The following is a 19,318-nucleotide window of genomic DNA, read 5'->3' on the forward strand; positions in this document are numbered from 1 at the left end:
GCCTAAAGGACATATGTTCATCCATACCCTTCCTCCAGAAAGTACTCTAGTTGTTCTAACACAGCTGCCAACAGACTACCCTGATTCTCTCTCTTCTTTCTCCTCTTCGTTGTGAGGTCTGATCTACAAGTGACTGTAAAAGTAGACTTCCCCATAAACAAAGTTAAACATCATAAGTTTTAGCTATGCTAGGCTGGCTGATGAGAAAAGGAGCCCTAAAATTAGTACTACATAGAATATTAAGTCATACAGGATGCTGTTTATAAAACCTGTTCCCCGGCTTTGAATGCCCTGTAAGGATCAATTTAACATAAGTTGGCCATTTGGGAAATAAAACTTTACTTTAGGTTGGGTGGTAAAGAGAGCCAAGAAAATTCCTTATTGCTAAGGAGCTTAGCACCTCTAGCAGTACCTAAAAGAAGCAACATTTTCCAATATTTTCATCTAAGTAGTACAATATCAAGATGGAGTTAGAAAGAGTCCAAGACATTTCACAAATGATTCAAATAATGGGCTCATGCATCTGACTACTGGTACTTCAAGCTTTTTGAAACACATTTCTTAAAGGAATAAATAAATATTCTATCTCTTTAGCCCCCTTTAAGTCTTACATTTTGTTTATACCAGCAGAATATGTTACTTCAGTGGATCCATTGCTTACCATCAATATAAGCAAAGAATTTATTTAGAATTAAATTATTTCTTTAAAAAAAAGTCTGACGGATTTTTAAGGATAGTCACAGCACATATAGATAGAAAATTTATTTCCATTTTAAAAAGCACAAGTTAGATTTAAGCAATTAATTAGTTTTGAAATGGCTTGTAATTGGCATATACTTATGACGCTTCAAATATCGGGTCAGGAGGTATCAGAAGCAATGTAAAGGAAGGAGGAGATGACGCATAGAAGCTCAAACAAAAGAGTTAGCATAGATAATTCTGTGACTTTTTCCCCTTTTTTTTTGAAAAAGGAAGTATATATCAGTTCATCAGTCAGATAACTTTTTGTCTATTACCACTGAATCCAAAGAATTTATGACACTGATCTTTGTATTAAGAAACACTGAGTAACAGAATGGTCCTCTATTTTCAGTAGTTCTGTAGAGGATACAGCAAAGAACTTGATGTTTATTTTCATATCATCCCAATAATAAGAGAATGAGTATAGCATTGAATTATAACCCAAGATAACATCATCTCTCAACCAAGTACATTGCCTTCAAGTGATATAAGGGAATGTAGGGATAAAGATAAAAATTAGCTGACTCAATGGCTACCATTAAGTTGTCCCTACAAAACTCATTTGCCTCAGCTGTACTTATTTTTCATTGGTGCGAATACATGTTAATTATGGAAAAATCAGAAAGCAGCCATAACTTGGTCATGCACTAACTCAATGTCAATTCCAGATAGGATTCTCTAGCAGATTTCTAGGGTATGGATACTTATACCATTACAGGATTTGAGGACAACATTTACTTATTTATTCAACAAAGATGAATTTGTATGCCTTTTGTGTGCCAGGACAAAAAAGATAATCTTACCTCAAGAACTTCACGGTCTGGTATTTATCACAATCATTTCTTTGCTGTTCAAGTTTAAGGCATTATACACATATATTATCTCTACAAGGTTTACTCTGTGAGGCAAAATTACTAGAATTTTTACTTTACATTTGAGTACTTTGTGACTCAGAACAACAAAACACAACCCAACTCCCTTCTGTGGTCCTGAACCCCACTATGACAGCATAGCTAAGGTGCATATTTGGGTAGGGCCCAGGGACCAAAGCAGAGACAAATTTAAAAATTCACAAGTGGCCCTGTCTGAACTTACAAATGAAAACTATATCTGCTGGATCACCAGCAGTATGTGCCCAATTTGTATCTTTTCTTTCAATAAAATTCCAGTTTACAGTTTTATAAGAAAATATGGATGCTCAAATTATGTAACTAACAAATTCAAGTTTCATATTTATAATTAATGTATTCACTGAAAGGTAATGTATGACCTTCCTGGTAGGTTTTCCACAGTGTGAAAAGAACCTTAGCAGTTATATTCCACTGTGATATTTTGTGTGGAGGACAGACCAGTTACTCACCATGATAAATGGTGGTATGTAGGATGGGTTATGAACCACCTCCACCCTTCTGTCTAGGGAGATCACCTTCATCATCATTATGCTTTAGTTTAGCTATAAAGCATATTAAAAAAAAGACGGGTGTCAAAATGGACAAAACAGTGACAATATCTTATCTGAGGTATGGCTTTTCCTCCTAAAACACAACACTCCTATGTATTTGCCATGGTCAAGTCTAATCATCTTGAGCAAAAAATATAGCTGGCTTTGTATTTGGTTGTTTATTTGCTTTTTAAATTAAAAAAAAAGAAAAAAAAAAATGGGTCCATGGGGTTCCAGACCAAGGCTACTACCAAAATAGATATTTAAACAGTGGGAGAGGAAGAAAGAAAAAGGGAAACCAGTTCTGACAAGAAAGCCCTTTAATTTTGCAAATGTGATGTGTGCTTCTGCATGGACATAGGGCTAATTATTTCCACTAAGATGCTGTTGTAAAATGGAGAAGCTCAACAGGCAGCTTTGTGTGTTTCTTTTTAAAGCAATGCCTGGATTGAGTGATTCAGTGAAATATAACACAATAATCTCTGAGCCAAGGTCTCGCAAACAAATCACAGCTAAAGGTGACCACAGGGACCATGGCCAGGGTACCATAGACGATTCCCCTCACCCCACCCCACGCTCCAGCAGAGCTGGCTTCTCCATGGTACTCTGCAGCAGCTGCCTGCTCAGCTTCCTCCTATATCGCTGTTGGGAGCTAACCTATGCCACACACTCGGAGCACTCTCTTACACTGGGGTGTGTAAAATGGACATTTTTGTACAAAAGTTTTGTAAATGTGCAATCCAAGGAAGATTTTCAGCTTAAATTTCTACTCTGAAAATGTTACATTTTCACGCCACTCAAAACAAAGATCAAAAAGCTAACTTTATTATGCTCATCACATATGACACAAACACAAACATCATCTTCTGAAAAAGAAGGAGGAGGTATAAATGTTATTGAGATGCAATTATACACAATCTAAAAATTAATTGCCCATCATCAAACTCACGGCGTGAAACTCTGAGTCAGCTAACCACCCCTCCACCCTCACCTCATTGTTATTTAACTGTTGAAGTTTTCTGGCAGGTACAGACTAATTCAAAATAACCCAGATCTTCTAAATATGGGCATTGCAAAGAATTAGATCCCTTCTTCTTTGAAAATGGTATTTTTGCACATTTATTTTACTGTACTCCAGTTAGTATCTTATATACGAGGTTTCCACAATGTTTCAACTTTTACCATAGTTCTCAAAGAAAGCTCTTAGTAAGCAGACAATACAGATCCATAGACAAATCTTGTCTTCCAGCAAATCACAGTATGCTTCTAGATTTTTCTCGGGAGAATATGGGAGGAAGAAGATGACACCATCCACACCTATTATTATTTTTACAGCAGAAGGCCCAGTTCTGGTCTCAATTCCCAAGAAGCCAAACAAAAACCAGCAAGGCCCCGTTCGGCTAGGAGCGTCCACATCGCATCACACAGTATTAGCCTGCCGCAGCTTTCATCTCCCAGGAGCCTACATGTTTGGGTTGCACTAAATAATATGAAATATTAAAAATTTAAATACTAATTAATCTCCCCTGCAGCTGTTCATGGCTTTTGCAAGCTAGAACACGGAGCACAAGAGAATAGAAGATTCATGGCACCACCAGACTCCACCCTCATTATGCTGCCTGCAAGCCCTCAGGCCACATGAATTCCTAATAAAAAGCCTTCCATACAACACACACACACACCTGAAATAATTCCTCAGGTTGCCTCACAGATTATTGCTCTATGAAAGGAACTCAGTGTGGGAGCGCAGGGATGGTAATTAAAGATGTGTTCATGTGACCAAATAGCATTTATGTGCTCAGTTCCCAAACAGACTAAGAAATTACAATATGTTTTAAATGCTTTAAATGAGAAAGATAAATATATCATTTACAGGGTAACCAGCATTTAGAAAGGATAAGCCCCAAACCTTCAAAGACCCGAAGCTTTAAAGGAAGCTCCAGACACAAACTAACAACCCCAAAACAAAATGGGAGGGATTGAGTGGACTGTTGCTGAAAGCCAACATTTATTTCTTGTAACTCTAGAACAATATGGTTATCTCCGCAAAAGGGGAATAATTGTAGTTACCATGCCCGTGTTAGAAATAAAGAAAAAGAAGCTCAGATTGGTGATGTGGACAGTTCACACAAATGGAGCTGTTTCTGGAGAAGTGACCATATGGAACTGAGAAGACAATATTCTTCCTATTGGCAAACTTGGAGTCTAGACTGTCAAACGATACCCAACTCTATCCTTATCCCCAAAATCTCTCCAAATTTTTTCACACCAGTCTAAATGAGGATAGTGAAATTGCATTTAACCAATTCAAAAGCAACTTGATTCAAAAATTACTAAATCCTCAGTTACCATTAAATATTAATATAAAATATCTGAAAGTTCTTCCAAGTCACCTAGGCACCAGCTCCAACCCTACCAACTCACAGTGAGGAAGAAAAGGCAGCTTTGTACTAGGAATTAGAAGACCAGCATTCTAGCCCAGGCTCTGCCAAGAGAAGGAAAACAAATCATAAAAAGTCCATGATTTATCCTTTGTCTTCTAAGAAATCAAGAGAATTTCCCTCTGACCCCCTGTGTAGCTCTTTCAGAGTCTAAGCTGCACTTCTACTAACAAATGATGCCAGATGGGTGGGGTCCAGACATCCACTAACTCAAAGACGCTACACTGTCATCAATTTCCTATTTACCTTTGAGTTACATTTTTGATTTGTCTACTCCTTTATTATGTTTCCAAGACATATTTTAGAGAAAGTACCACAAAAGAGAGATATTTTGGAATAAACTAATTGAAATGCTAAAAGGAACCAAACTGTCCCTTGGTTGTTGTTATTATCCACAGAGAACCATTATGTCATGGTTCAGGAAAAATTGAAAGAATCATTCATCCTGCCTCTAACTGAGCCTCATTGAGCAATATTCTTTCCCTCTCTGGGCAAAAACTTTCCTTCTGTAAAGTAAGAGTTTGGCTACGTGACCTTGAAGGCCCACCTAAACTCTGATAATCTGTGATGATATGAGTCTGTAATTCACCCCACAACCACCTCCAAACTTCCCATATCTTTTCTTCTAAAACTATTCACACATTTTAAAATAATTACAAATCTTAGTTCCAAAAACTAAGGTAGTATAATTGCATAACTCTGTGCAGTGGCACGGATATATATTTTTACATGTTATGTAAAATTTGCTAAAGGAGCTCTCCCCAAACCTACTGTAGCCAGAAGCACTGTTGCTATACCCCCTAAATTCCACCCCTTACTATAAGAGTCCTTGGGCATCCAGAGGGCTTCTCAGACACCGAGTGCATGTGATTGCATCTGCCAGTCCCCTTTGCACTCCACATGTCCTATATTGCAATTGAACTATCTTATTCTTCAAATAAGGCATTCACTTTCAACATTCCTTGACTTTGCCATCCCTTGAATCGCATGCCCTTCCCATGACATACACAGCCAAGTGGACTCAAATGCTACCTGCTCTGTGCCGTCCTCCCTGACACGTCCTTAGAAAGGTATAAAGTATAATGCTGATATTCCTAAATTTTTGATTTTTCAACAAGTTCAACATCTGGTTTGTCACATGACAACTTAAAGTAGCACACTGAAGCCTTTCTTCTGTGTCCTCTTAAATTGTTTGTGTGCTTATCTCATCTGTAAGACTAGGAATTACTCTAGGACATGTTGATGCTAATCTTGACATCTCAAATGCCTAATCCACAGTGGGATCTCAATAAATGTTAGATGAATGAGTGAAACTGGAAAATTAAGCCATATTTCCCAAATAGAAATATGGATAAATAAGCGAACAGAACTAAAGTTGGAAAATCCGAGAGTGGGAAATGCTCCTTTGGAAAAAGGAGGAAAATGCCCCACAAAATCTATTTTTAAGAGCTAGACGTTTTTCAAAGTTGTATGTGAGTAGGGCTCCTTTGGGCCTCTTACTGTGCGAAAATTCCACATATACGATCATTTTCCCCCCCGATCCATGAGTCAAAGCAGCCTCACTAAGGTGATTCAGAGGTGGGTTCTGGAAGGCACACAATGTGCTTAAACAACGAGAAAGCGCAGACCCACTAGCCTACTCTAAGTCGTCAGGGGACTCAACGAGTGTCGCAATTTGCTTTGGCTCCAAAATGGAAACATCAAAGTTGGGCATTAACAGTCTACATTTCTAAGACTTCTCAAGTACCTTTTAATTACAATACAACACAGTCTACTGCAGACAACATCTTCTCTTGGCACATGTTTTTAATATTTTAAGTGTGTGATTATTGTTCTCACAGCATATAATTATGTTAACCAATAAATACTAACATATCTAATTCAGTTCCATCAGAGGGAAGATAATTCAGAAGACTGAGCTGTATCTCCCAATTAACTCTTGCTTTCCTAAGTTAGAATAAGAAAAGTTAGAATGGGTGCGGGGCCTGTGGCCAAGTGGTTAAGTTTACGTGCTCTGCTTCAGCGGCCCAGGGTTTTACCACTTCAGATGCTGGGTGTATACAGAGCACCGCTGGTCAGGCCATGCTGACGTGGCGTCCCACATAGCACAACCAGAAGGACCTACGACTAGAATATCAACAATGTACTGGGGGGCTTTGGGGAGAAGACGGAGAAAAAAAAAAAGATTGGCAACAGATGTTAGCTCAGGTGCCAATCTTTAAAAAAAATTTTTTAAAAAGTTAGAATGGATCGCTCTTTAATTTCTGAATGGAACAGGCAAATCAGAAGTAGATTTGACCTTAATTCTCAACTTATTCTACTTAAAGGTTATCATTATTGTTTTTTAACCCTCTGAATGTTCTTCTTTTTATGAAAAAGCCATATTCAATGGACACTGTTACTCATATGACTGATTTCATAATTTTTGTCATTGGTAAAAACATCAAAAAAGAAAATCCTGATATTCTCAATCTGGTTCCAGAACTTAAAAATCAAACATAGGCCTGAATTCACGGTCCAGTTGTGCTCGTACTGTAGTCACGTGTCCTAAGACAAGTCACTTATCTGCTCAGTCTTAGTTTCCTCGCCCACAAAATAAGCACACCATCTATACCTCAGAGCTGAGATATTTATATCTCACTCAAGTGAGAATATGTGTGAAAGTGCTTCACAGGCAGTCAAGTACAGTCCAAGTATCAGTGATCATGAGTTTGTGTGCAGAGTAAGATTGCTCAAGCAAAAACATAGCTGCTGAATAAACCCATTAAAATGCAGCGGTTTATGGCAGGCATGTGGAGACACAGTCTTAAAGAATGAAGGCTATATTAAGCAAAAACCTCTAAGCAGAATCTCCCCAACATATATTAGGGTATGAGAATTTAGGAGGCAAAAAAAAAGACTAAACAAAAACTCTGTTAAAGAAAAAGGGAGGGGGTGCCATAGAGGTATCTGAACGCAAGATGGGTGAGTCCAGGTGCAAAGTCAGCGGCCTTGCTGTCCTGAAAAACTGGGCTTGAGGTATTTGCTTGTATGGAATGGGAAATATGCTTAACATCAAACAATGGTCAGAAACCATGAAGTACACAAAGTTTGCTGGAGAATATTTCTCAGACCTGGGCCCATCCTCCTTCAGCTTTCCAGAGTTGGTCTTCTTTCCTATGTTCCTTTTTCAGAATGAATTTTAGCTTTCCACAGCTTGAAAACCTTCAAGTATTCCCCGATATCTACAAAAGGCAGGCCAAAATCTTACTCTGGCATTTAAGCTAGTCCACAGGCTGTCAGTAGGAAACCTCCCGTCCTACAGCCCACTTCAAGCCTGTGATGGCCTCATCTGCAGCCACCTGGCTCTCTGCAGTTCTCCAAAGGCAGCCTGGACCTCCCTGCCCTATGGCTTAGGCTGCTCTCCCCTCTTGCCTGCAACATATTACAATTGCACCCATCCCTCCAGCTGAACATGCAAGTCTTCTGATAAAGCTTCTCAGATTCTGCCACCTTCAAAAGAATGTTTCACTCCCTTCCTTGCACTTCTACAATATCTGACATAGTTTAACTTACAATATTATGGGCTTCTGGGTCTTGGGTCCTATTTTTCCCCCTTTCAACCATCCACTTTCCTTCTCCTAACAGTTCCCCCAAAAGACCAGAGTGTCTGCTACATACCTGCAGCTCAGTGCATGTTTTCAGAAACGAAGTACATTTTCACCACTGGCAAGTCTGTAGATAGCTAAGGAAGCCCTAAACTCTAGTCTGTTTTGCCTTGTGCCTCCACGTAGATGACAGTTCCATTATGTGTCTAGGAAAGGTAATGGGAATATGTCTAAAGAGGAAAGCACTGCCACCTTACGTGCAGTTCTGTGTTGAAATGACTGACAGCAGAGAAGCAAGATTGGTTTTTAATTTGTGAAAGGAACATTGTGAATATAGGAACTGCTGTTTAAGAACAGGAGCGAGACTCAGAGTGCCGTGTGCACTGTCACTTAGTCAGTCAGACGTCATGCAAGAGTCAAACAACACAGCGACAACAGTGCCACGGCAATGTTTGCATCTAGAGTTCTGCTGGCTGTCCCTGAGGACTTGGAAGCCCTGAAATCAAGTTGCCATTACCTTCTCAAGACCTGAGCAAGGCAGCGAATGACTACTAGCAGAGGAAAATCGGCTTCTGAAAGGTAGATAACAAACTAAGATGCAGAAAAATAGCCAAGTTCCAAAGTAAGCAAAAAAAAAAAAAAAATGCACAGAAAAATGGACAGTGAGTCACTACTTGCACTTGAAAAACACAGATTCATTGCTATCACCAAATTCTGGTGAGGCTGAGGAGAAACTGGTACATTCAAACTGTTGGTGCCAGTATAAGCTATTCACAACCTTTGGAAAGAAAGTAACGAAGGTGGTCATACTCCTCAAGGTAGAAATCCCACTCTGAGGATCTGAGCCAGGGAAAGAGCTCCAAAGAAAATAGACACGAACATGTCCCTCACAGCATTACTTATGAAAAACAGCCCAAAAATGATGCCACCTTGATATCCAACACATAAGGAATTTCTTTACAAAAGACATAACTTCACCTTAACTTGAACATGGCCATGTTGAACCACATTGGTGAAGACTATACCAACATGGAACAAAACATCCATATGGGCAAAACCAGAAAGAGAGCGGGCCAATGGAATAAGAAGAGATTTAATTTTCATAGCATTTTTGTATAACGCTGTTATGTTATTTTAAAGCAAATACTAATAAAATCATTTAAGAAGTTTCTGTCTGTTAACAAATACATGTTGATATTAAACAAAAAGACAAGGTAGACTGTTGACTCTGAGAAGAACAAAAAAGAATGAAAGGGCTATATGAAGCAGCTTGTTTGTGAAACTTGTAGAGTACCTGTGGCTGGCAATGCAGAGACCATCACGGCCAACTCTTACCTGTGGGGGCCGAGGCTTGTAGGGGGAGCTGCACTCAAGATCAGCCAGGATGCTCGTCAACGAGTCTATCTCAGCATCCAGGCTGGAGCGTCTCTCCTCAAGTGTCTTGCCTCCAGGATTTCCCTGTTGGAAGGAACACAGACGTGTTAAAAAAGGAAATTTCCAGTTTCCATTGATATCAGTCTGAGATCACATTTCTCAAGTTAGACTGTGGCTTCATCCAAGCTTTCCTGCATCTTATTTTTTGGTTTTTTTAGCTTTTATAAAATCTTGGTGAAGTAGTCCAGAGTAGAATTATCCCTTTTAGACAAGTAAGAAAACTGAAAGAGATGAGGTGATTTTCCTTAATGTCACACACTTATTCAGTGGCTTTTTTTTTGATGAATATACAAGTAAAAGGAAATAAATGCCTCGAGCCTTGTAGTCAAGATTCAGATCCAGCTGGGGAGACATTGCAAGTTCTTTGTGTTCAGGAACCATTACACAGAATGACGACATCCTACTCGGTGCAGGAAGGGGCAGGGGTAGGAGGCTTACAGTCCAGGAGTGGGATCAGTGGATATTAGGTGTGTCCATGTGAAAGAGAGATGACAAGTCCTAAGTGATATGCCCAAAAAGTGAACTAGAATGAGGCTGCTCAGGGTTCTAGCCATGCGGCTGCAGAGGAAGCATGTGGTGGTGACCACTGATTATGAAGCTGGCCATCTATGGATTGCATATGTCAATGCCTCGTGTTATCAGAAGCACTGACCTCCACCTTCACTCAGAATCAATAACGGGCAAGTAGAAGGCAATAACACCGCCACAGGGCATTCCCAAGAACTGTGAGCAGGCTTGGGAAAACCAAGATAAACAGTTTGCCTGAAGTGAAAGGCAAGGAAATATAAAGTGAGGGGATCCTAAGATTTGGAAGCAGGGTGAATTACAATAATATTTTAAGGTGACACAATAATGATGATCATGGATTGTAATGGGGATGTCTCATAAAACTCCACCAAGAAACAAAAGTGTATCTGCAGCAAGACCCTATCCGAATGAAATAATGGAAAGTCAGCGTAATCTAATCAACTCCACTGAACTTGTCTAAGGAAGTTAAATATCAGGATAGGGTCTGGAAGAGTTTAGAAAAAGCATGAGCCAAGAAACCAGAATATCCTCTGCAACAACAAAAAATAGGGTACTCTGACAAGCCAGCATTAAATCTTACAATTCTCTAGGTAAATTTATCTTTTTAGTGACTATGCAGCATCAGGCAATGATAGCATAATAGAATCGCCCATTAATACCACTTGTTCCTATTCCCCTGGTAGCTTGCTCCCCACTACCTTTCTTGAGTCCTAGAACCTATTTAATATAAAGCAGCCTCCTCTTCGTTTTCTCACTCTGGATATATTTGTATGACCCTGCTTTGGCACTCTAACCCCTCACCCAGTTTTGTTTATTTTTTCTCATAATATCTATCACTGTCCAACATTATCTTTTATGCATATTTGGCTGTCTATCTTCAGTCTCTCCAGGAGAACGTAAGCTTCATGAGGGCAAGGACTTTGTTTCACTCCTTGCTGTTTCCCCAGAATCTTGCTCAGGGCCTGATCCACGGAAGTGTTCAATAAATATTTTGAGTAAATAAATGAATAAATAATGACAGACTCTGCAACAGGTCTAGCCAGTAACCTTTTTCATATCAATATCTTTTGGGTAAAAGCACCTGGAGGTACAACAGGAACAGGAGATGCTCTAACATACAAAGTACACAGTGGGAAATAGAAAGAGAACCAAAAGGCTCAGTGTGCGTGTGTGCACACGAGTATGTGTCTGTGTATTTCACACTGTAAGGCCCACATCTGAAGGCTGACTTTGCGAAAATTGAGACATTTTCCTCAGTTCCCCAGCCATAGCCAAAAATGGAAAAACTGAAATGACAGGTTGGTTATGTTTTCTCAGAGTTTGAATTTCCCGTTTGACCAAGCCCTATAAGGCCAGTGGGTCTTTGTCCTAGGAACACATGTTTTCAAAGTGCTAATCTCTCTATCAGAGGTGATCTCATCCTTATTCCAATGCATATTAATAACTATAAAATATTGTGGTGTTTTAAAGAAAAAATCCTGCTAACATTTAAAATTCACCTGAACATTCTGGCAATGGGTCCTAGTACAACAAGGCAAAGCAGGACATTATAGTGTTGGAAGGCAACTGAGAAGTGTATGCACCTCATTCTCTTACATGCAGATATAAAACATTATAATAAACATGAATTTGTAGGTGTTTTTCCATATACCCATAGCTAGCACCACATGTTGGTAGGGATGGGGGATTGGAGTCTGGTTAATTTTTTCCCTGGGCCATGGTTTCCTCATCCATAAAACTAGGAGAACATACCCTGCCCTCCCCAAGCCAGAGGGATGTTACAAGATTCAGATAAGAAAATGGATGGGAAAATACTTTGTAAATTGTAAAGTGCTATAATTATGATGATTTTCATAAATAGCATTAATTATAGCAACCAGTAACTATAAATTAATATGAATAATATAGCTATTGTTAATTATTCTTCTTTTTAAGGGGAGCATCATTCATTAAGTGTTCCCTTGGGGTATGAGTAAAGAGACAGGATTTAATCAGGTCTTCAAAATCTGTACTTTACTCTAGCAGAAAGCACTTCAACGGCCCCTGCCCTAAGTCACTGGGATATCTGACTACAGAGACTCAAAAGTCACAGAATTACCCTGAGCTATGCAGTGAAACACGTAATTATCGTGCGCAACCAGCCTGTGCAGGTAAGACTTCAACTGGTATCCAGCTCCTTATTTACCCTTCCCTCTGAGTTGGAACTATCCCCTATTTTAGTTTCTCTTATTAGGTTGATGCAATTTAGTAAGCTCCAGCCTAATACTGTGGGATTTTGCACCAAGATTCCCTTTGCTGCTCTACTTGACCTTCTGATAAGAGCTTTGTTCCCTCCATTTTTATCTCCATTATGGAATAGAACAGGCCTCTTTCTCACCATGGAGTGTCTATTTTATGTCTCAGTTCAAATAACTGAAGTCGTGCCCAAGTCCCACCACCAATCCTTCTCTCAGTACTCTCATCTATTCTCTCAGCACCTTTAGATTCAGGAACTCTCTTGCTACTCTCCACACTTTATACTAGATACCAGAAGCCGCAGTCCTGTAACCAGCTGACAGAATCCTACATACATACCTACAAGTCTTCTCCTTAACTCTCTCTCACTGTAGCTTTACCAGTCACCTGATGGCTCAATGACCTGCCTGAGCCCAAATAACAATGAAGAAGATTCTCCTGACTCTTTGCTTAAGGCTTTTTCTAGATACCACATGAACAGCTATAAAGCAGTCATAGTAATAATAACAATTCTCATACTCTTCAAACATAACTAGAGAGATTCCACTGTCTTAGTCCAGGTTCTTCCAAAAAGCAAAGCCAGAGACAAAAGCTTAAGTGCAGGTCATTTATTTGGGGAATCAATCCCAAGAAACAGTATTGAAGGACTGGAGAGTATCCATCCTCAGGCTCCAGTTCTCCATCGGCTGGGGATTGCCTATGAGGTTATAAACTCCCTCACATTTGTCCCAAGAAGTAGATGGTGGCAGAGAAGCCCCAGGACAGAAAGTTGGAGAAAGGTATTGCAGCAGAGGCAAGGTGCTGCCAGGTCATATCTATGCAGAAGTGGTTGTTGCAGCAACAGCTAGTGCACGAGAGGATGAGAGGTGGAGAATAAAAGGTGTCCAGTGACTGTGTCCTTCTACTAACAATTACAACACCTGCATGAATAAGCCATTCATAAGATATTGTTTTCTGTAAGAAACTTATTTTCATTCATTCAATAAATATGTAGATAACAAAAACTATTCAAACCAGAACTGGGGCTTATTATAACTTGGAAAATCATAATTCTTAGCATCACTAGTAGAATTACAGGGTGATGACTCCCCCATTGTAAATATATAGGAATTGACTGTAAAACAGAACCCAGAACCAAAATGTACAGCATATGAGGCCATTTTCAAAAGTCTGACTTTAGATAGGTCGTGCTTGTACTCAAATATTGCTAATCCACTAACTACAGGTGATAGACAAGGAGTACCAGTAGTGAGTTATGAAGAGTATTCATTTGTATTTATTTATTTATTCATTTTTTCTTTATATCTAAATATCTTATTTTAAAAAATATTTTTATAAGAGTTGAACAAGTAGCGTAATGAACTCCACCCACAAACCCTTCACCCAGATTCATCAACGCCCAACACTTTGCCATACTTGTGCTCACTCTCTCTCTAATAATAAACAGAATACATACAGATGTTTGTTATTGCAGTTAAACCATTTGAAAGTAGCAGAAACTTCCCCTCCATATACGTCAGTTTGCATATCCTAAGAATGCCTAATTTTTCAATACCTTTATCACGCCTAAGAAGTTTAACATGGGTGCAGTACTATCTAATATACATGCGTGCTCACGTTTCACCAGCAGTCACAACAATGTCCTTTTATCTGTTGTTGTTGATGTCCATCCAGAATCCAACCAGAGATCACACATGGAAGTGACATGTCTTTTTAGTCTCTTTTAATTTAGAACAGGTCCCTAGCCTATTTTTGTCTTTCATGAAACTGACTTTTTTTTTTAAGAATTCAGGCCAAGTGTCTTATAAAACGTTCAACAATCTGCCTTTGTCTAATGATTAGATTCAGATTAAACAAGTTTCGTGGGGATATCACATGCTTAATACTGTATCTTTCCCACTGCATCACATCAGGAAACTCACAACATCAGTTCGGCCCAGTTTGGTGATGCCAAGTTTGATGACTTGACTAAGGTGGTGTCCACCATATTTCTCCACTGTAAAAGCACCTCTTCCCTTTTAAATCAATAAACCATCTGTGAGATAATACTTTGAGACTCTGCTAATCTTCTGCTCATCAAGAACCTTTCACCCAATGGTTTTACCATCCAGAGATGACCCTACTTGAATTGATTATTGCATTGGTGGTTGCAAAATGGTGAGAGTCTTCATTATTAATGAATGGAAATAAATGGATCCTGCATAGCATAATAACAATTTATTTATTAAGTATTCATTTCCATTTTGAGGTAGGGGAACAGGACTAATTGCAAAGTCCTCTGCTATTAAAAACATCAGGAACCTGAAGATCAAATCAACATTGTTAAAAGGGAATTCTTGTTCAAGCTGTTAAGAAAAACAAACAATCAAAGGGAATTGTCTAGTTAATTAAGAACCAGTCTTTCCTCTAAGACGTTTACATCCTAGAATTAGAGCCAATACCCAGTGTCAGACTCAAAATATGCATGAGCCTGACCGAATCAGCAACAACCTCCGGAATCTTTGATGTGGCCAAGCAATCTCACTGACACAGCACAGAAGGGGGATCTGAAGAGCCAAGATTTGTATGTGACTGCTCAAAACAGACCTGAGAAAGAAACCAAATAATCAGCGAGAAAACCTGATGGTAGAAATACTAAACCCTTGATTTTTAAATCGTGTTTCACAAGCTCAACAATTTCCTCCAGACTCCAGGTGTAACACCAAGGGACTGCCAGCTCCTACCCAAGCCTGGGCTTTGTTTTGTGATTCATTAGAAAACAAAAGCTTGCCCTGATAGCTTAGGAATATAAAACTATTTCATCTTAAGGAAACCTAGAAGGTTACAACCCAAAACAGTACATTTTTTTGCATACAATTTTGATTTTCTTTTCAATGGTATTACTTAAGCATTAAGAACGCAGCATGAATTTCATTTTATTTTTATTTTCTTTTATGGTCAGTTAAGTTCTTTATTCCTTTATGTCTAATATCAGTAAGAAAAACAACAGTTGGCAATAACAAAAGGGATTAAAAAAAGCTATACTATCTATAAACAACAAAATTAAGGATCTGTTTTTTGTTTATCTATCATCTTTCTATCTTTGATGAGGCTAAGTATATAATCAACGGATTTTTTTGTTTGTGATCATTTTAATTAAATTTTCCTCCCAAAGCTATCCTAACACAAACAGGGTAGTGGTGAAGTCTCTGGAGTGAGACTGTAGGGCTTTGAAATCTGGATCTGCCACTCGCCAGTTCTGTGACCTTAGGCAAATTACCTAAACTCTCTGGGTCTCAGTTCATCTTGCAGTTGTAAAGATTAAACAAGTTCATACATGTCAAGTACTGCTCACATCATAAGTATTCAATAAATGTTAACTACTCAATTATTACCTTGACCATAGCCTCAAAATAAATGCTTTGGCTGACATACAATTGACTATATAATTTCTAAAAATATTTTGACTCAAAGTAAAACTCACTGCTGGGGGCTTCAGTTATGAGGCTCTTGTACTTCTTAACACATGTGATGACGCTATGAATTAATTGTGAAGAACATAACTCTAGATCAGAGGTTCTCAAACTTTAGCCTGTATAGAACCACCTGGAGCGCTTGTTAAAACACAGATCACTGGACCCCACCCAGAGTTTCAGATTCCTTAGATCTTGGGTGTGGCCCAAGAACTTATATTTCTAACAAGTTCCCAGGTAATGCTGATGGGGCTGGTCTGAGGATTACACTTAGAGAATCACTGCTCTAAGTAGATTTCTAACACAATGAACATTTAAAAGAGTAAGTGTGTGCATGTGTGTATGTGTGTGTGTGAACAGAAGTGAATTTATAAACTTTTATCTTAAAAGCAATCTACGTCATGTTACATGGTTAATGATGCCACGAAAATACCAACAGACAATCCAAATAATGGGTAAGAGAGATCTGGCTAAAAATAAAGATGGAAACAGTAGCATTGCTGCTTAATATAATCCCCCATGCTATATAATATGAGCACCTGCATCACACTGATTCAGTTAATGTCAGTCTGAGAAAGGCAGCATTCAGTAGTGGGAATTATAGAAAATATGGCCTATTTTGTCTAATAGAAACGTCACTTTATTGAATGAGACCCAATATGTTGGAAGAGAAAAAAAATGCTTTTGTTCATGTTGAGTTGTGCACTCTCCTTCCCACTCATTTAGTTGAAGGACATGCCGTTCCAAGTCATCTATCTGACCAAATGCATTCTCCTCCATGAAGACGCTACTGATAACCCAGCTGATCTGATAACTGAGTCTTCTTTGTCTAATTCTCTAGGATAGCAATGCTCAGAGGAGAACTCTCCTGTTGGTTTGTGTGAATGGCTCTTCTCCTACGCTGCTCTGGGAAACAGTTTGTGCTAAGTAGCATGCAGTCTAAAGAAGGCATGAGGTCTACAGTCTACTGTATACATTACCTTCACCTCTGCCTAGTGATACAAAATATACCATGTTCTTTGAGATTCTCTATAAAATCATGACTTAAAAACAAAAACAATTCTCTTCTCTAAGATGCTTATTATCTAATGGCTGAGAGAAATACAACTCAACTTTTCTAATGTGCAAAACCAGGCTAAAACCTGAGTCTCCTTATTATCTTAGAAGATTCATTGACCCCACAGGTCAAGGGCAGTGGAACAGTGCCTCCAAAAGCCACCTTGGGAGCAAACACTGTAGCATTCAAAATTGAGACAATATTTTTACTATTCGAAGTATAATAGTAGCTTTATTCTAATCTTTATAAAATATAAATAATATTGATAATGTACTCTTAAAGTAGCCCCTTACGATTAAAATAAAAGTCAATTTGAATGAGAATGGCTACACGGTAACATGAAAAAATACATATATTACCCATCTATCCATTGATAAAATAAGAACTCTAAGTATAACCACAAGAATATTAATTGTTTGACAGTAAAATAGACATCTGGTATGCCTTTTTTGTGTGTGTGCACTGAGGAAGATTGGTCCTGAGCTAACATTTGTTGCCAATCTTCCTCTATTTTGTATGTGGGTTACCATCACAATACAGCTGATGAGTGGCATAGGTTTGTGCCCAGGATCTGAACTGACAAACCTGGGCCACTGAAGCGGAGCACGTGGAACTTAATATACCATGGAGCTGGCCCCTGGTATGTCTTTTTTAAAGCAGCAGAAGCCTCTGGTGAAAAGGAAATCCTACCTGGAACCCCGTTATTTAAAATAGATAAACACAGAGCTGCTCAGGTTCAAGTACAAGCAGGGGAAGCCTAGGGTTCCACTCACTGGGTCCTCCCCATTGCCTTCAGCAATGTCCCCTGAAGCACTTCTACAAAAGATAGTTTGAAAATTACTGTTGCAGATTTTCTAGGCAAGCGATAGATGGAGAAACAGGATCCTGAAGAGCCACCTTGTCAGTCAGTCCACATACATAGTTTAGTAAACACTATAGCAAGCTGCCTTTTCTGCACTCTGTGTGTGCCTGTGTGTATGTAAATAGAGGGTACCATCCAAGTGAAATATCTATAAAGATATCCACAAAATCATCTAGGATCATGGAAACTTTCCCAGGAATGCTTTGCACAATACAATTAACACAAAATAATATAAGTACCACAAGTTTTAAAAGGCAGAGAAAAAAACAGTTTGGTTTTCCAGTAAGGAAATATTAATTTGGGGGAAGGGGAGAGAAGAACAATAATTGTTTGAACCTATGAATTGAATAGACTGACTAAAATAATTTTTGGTCCCCACTGTAGCATACAGTAGAAAATAGACCATGCCAGGTATTTTTGCTATTGATTTTGTTTTAAAATCTCATGTAAAATAGTTTTCTTATTTTGCATTATGATAATACAGGGCCGATGAGTCGGGGCCTAATAAATTTCAGAAGCCACTTTCTCACGTTATTCAACAACTCAATAGAAATAAACAGAAACAAAGGTTTGAATACTTAGAAATTCGATGTTAACTTATATATTGGCTTATCATCCTCAAACTTTTTCTCCTTGCATCTTTTCGTGACCTGCTAAAATGTTACCAAAATTGAAAACCTAAGAAAGTGTTCACTTCCCATGTCAAGAATTTCATGTCAGGTAGTCAGAGTTATAAAGCAAAGGGTCATGCCATCGAAGTGGATAAGGGGTGAGAAATTCCGTTAAACATTTGTGGCTCTGATTCTATGTGCTAAGCAGCATCAATCAGGACTTGCAGATAAACGATGTTTCAGAAAGTATGAATAGAGTATAGATGGTAAGCATAGCAAAGGTAACTCAGGCTCACGAGTTAGACCTATTAGAGCTGGAAGGGGAATTTAAGCAGCTAATCCAACATTTTCATTTCAAGGTAATAAAATTCCCCCAAAGAGGTTATTTAGCTATATGGGGTAATAATTCAGGGAGGGGGCTGAAATAGAACTAAAACCTGAACACCTTATACTGTGAAACATCTTCTCCAAAGCAATATCTCATACATCATTTCAACTGTTGTTTTTAAGAACCTATGAAATAAGTGGAAAGTTACTCGTGTCCCACCTTCCAGATGAGGAAACTTTATAGGAAAAAGGAACACAAGCGCTGTCAGAGGATTTCCAGTCTCACTGGTGGGACAAGATCAACAAGTTAGACACGGAGCAGAGTCCATCCTCAAGCCAGCTCAGAATGCTACATGGACACACTGGTGCAAACAAGTGCTACAGTAACGTCAGGACAGGTGGAGATGCTTAGAGTCACAGACACTGGAGACAGGAAGAATCTTTGCTGGCATCTATTACGATCCCATGATTGTACCAAAAGGAAACAAAGGACCAGAAAGCTGAAGTGATTTGCTAATGGTCAAAGAGCCAAGTGATAAGGATGCAACAAGAAGACTTGAATCAATGTTTCGTGGTCCCAGTCCTCCTGTTCAAAACTCACC

At 38.8% G+C, this 19,318-nt stretch overlaps 1 protein-coding gene across 21 annotated transcripts in view; it reads right to left on the minus strand.

Moving 5' to 3' along the window:
* LPP (LIM domain containing preferred translocation partner in lipoma) overlaps window positions 1-19,318 on the minus strand; it is a 655,109-nt gene that overhangs the window by 325,548 nt on the left and 310,243 nt on the right. For all 21 annotated transcript variants that reach the window (XM_070509219.1, XM_070509220.1, XM_044771277.2 and 18 more), the window contains one exon: window positions 9,546-9,668. In XM_070509219.1, coding sequence (XP_070365320.1) covers window positions 9,546-9,668 — 123 coding nt within the window. The remainder of the gene's footprint in view (window positions 1-9,545; window positions 9,669-19,318) is intronic.

The sequence above is a fragment of the Equus asinus genome, chromosome 5 (assembly GCF_041296235.1).
Source record: "Equus asinus isolate D_3611 breed Donkey chromosome 5, EquAss-T2T_v2, whole genome shotgun sequence".
NCBI lineage: Eukaryota > Metazoa > Chordata > Mammalia > Perissodactyla > Equidae > Equus > Equus asinus.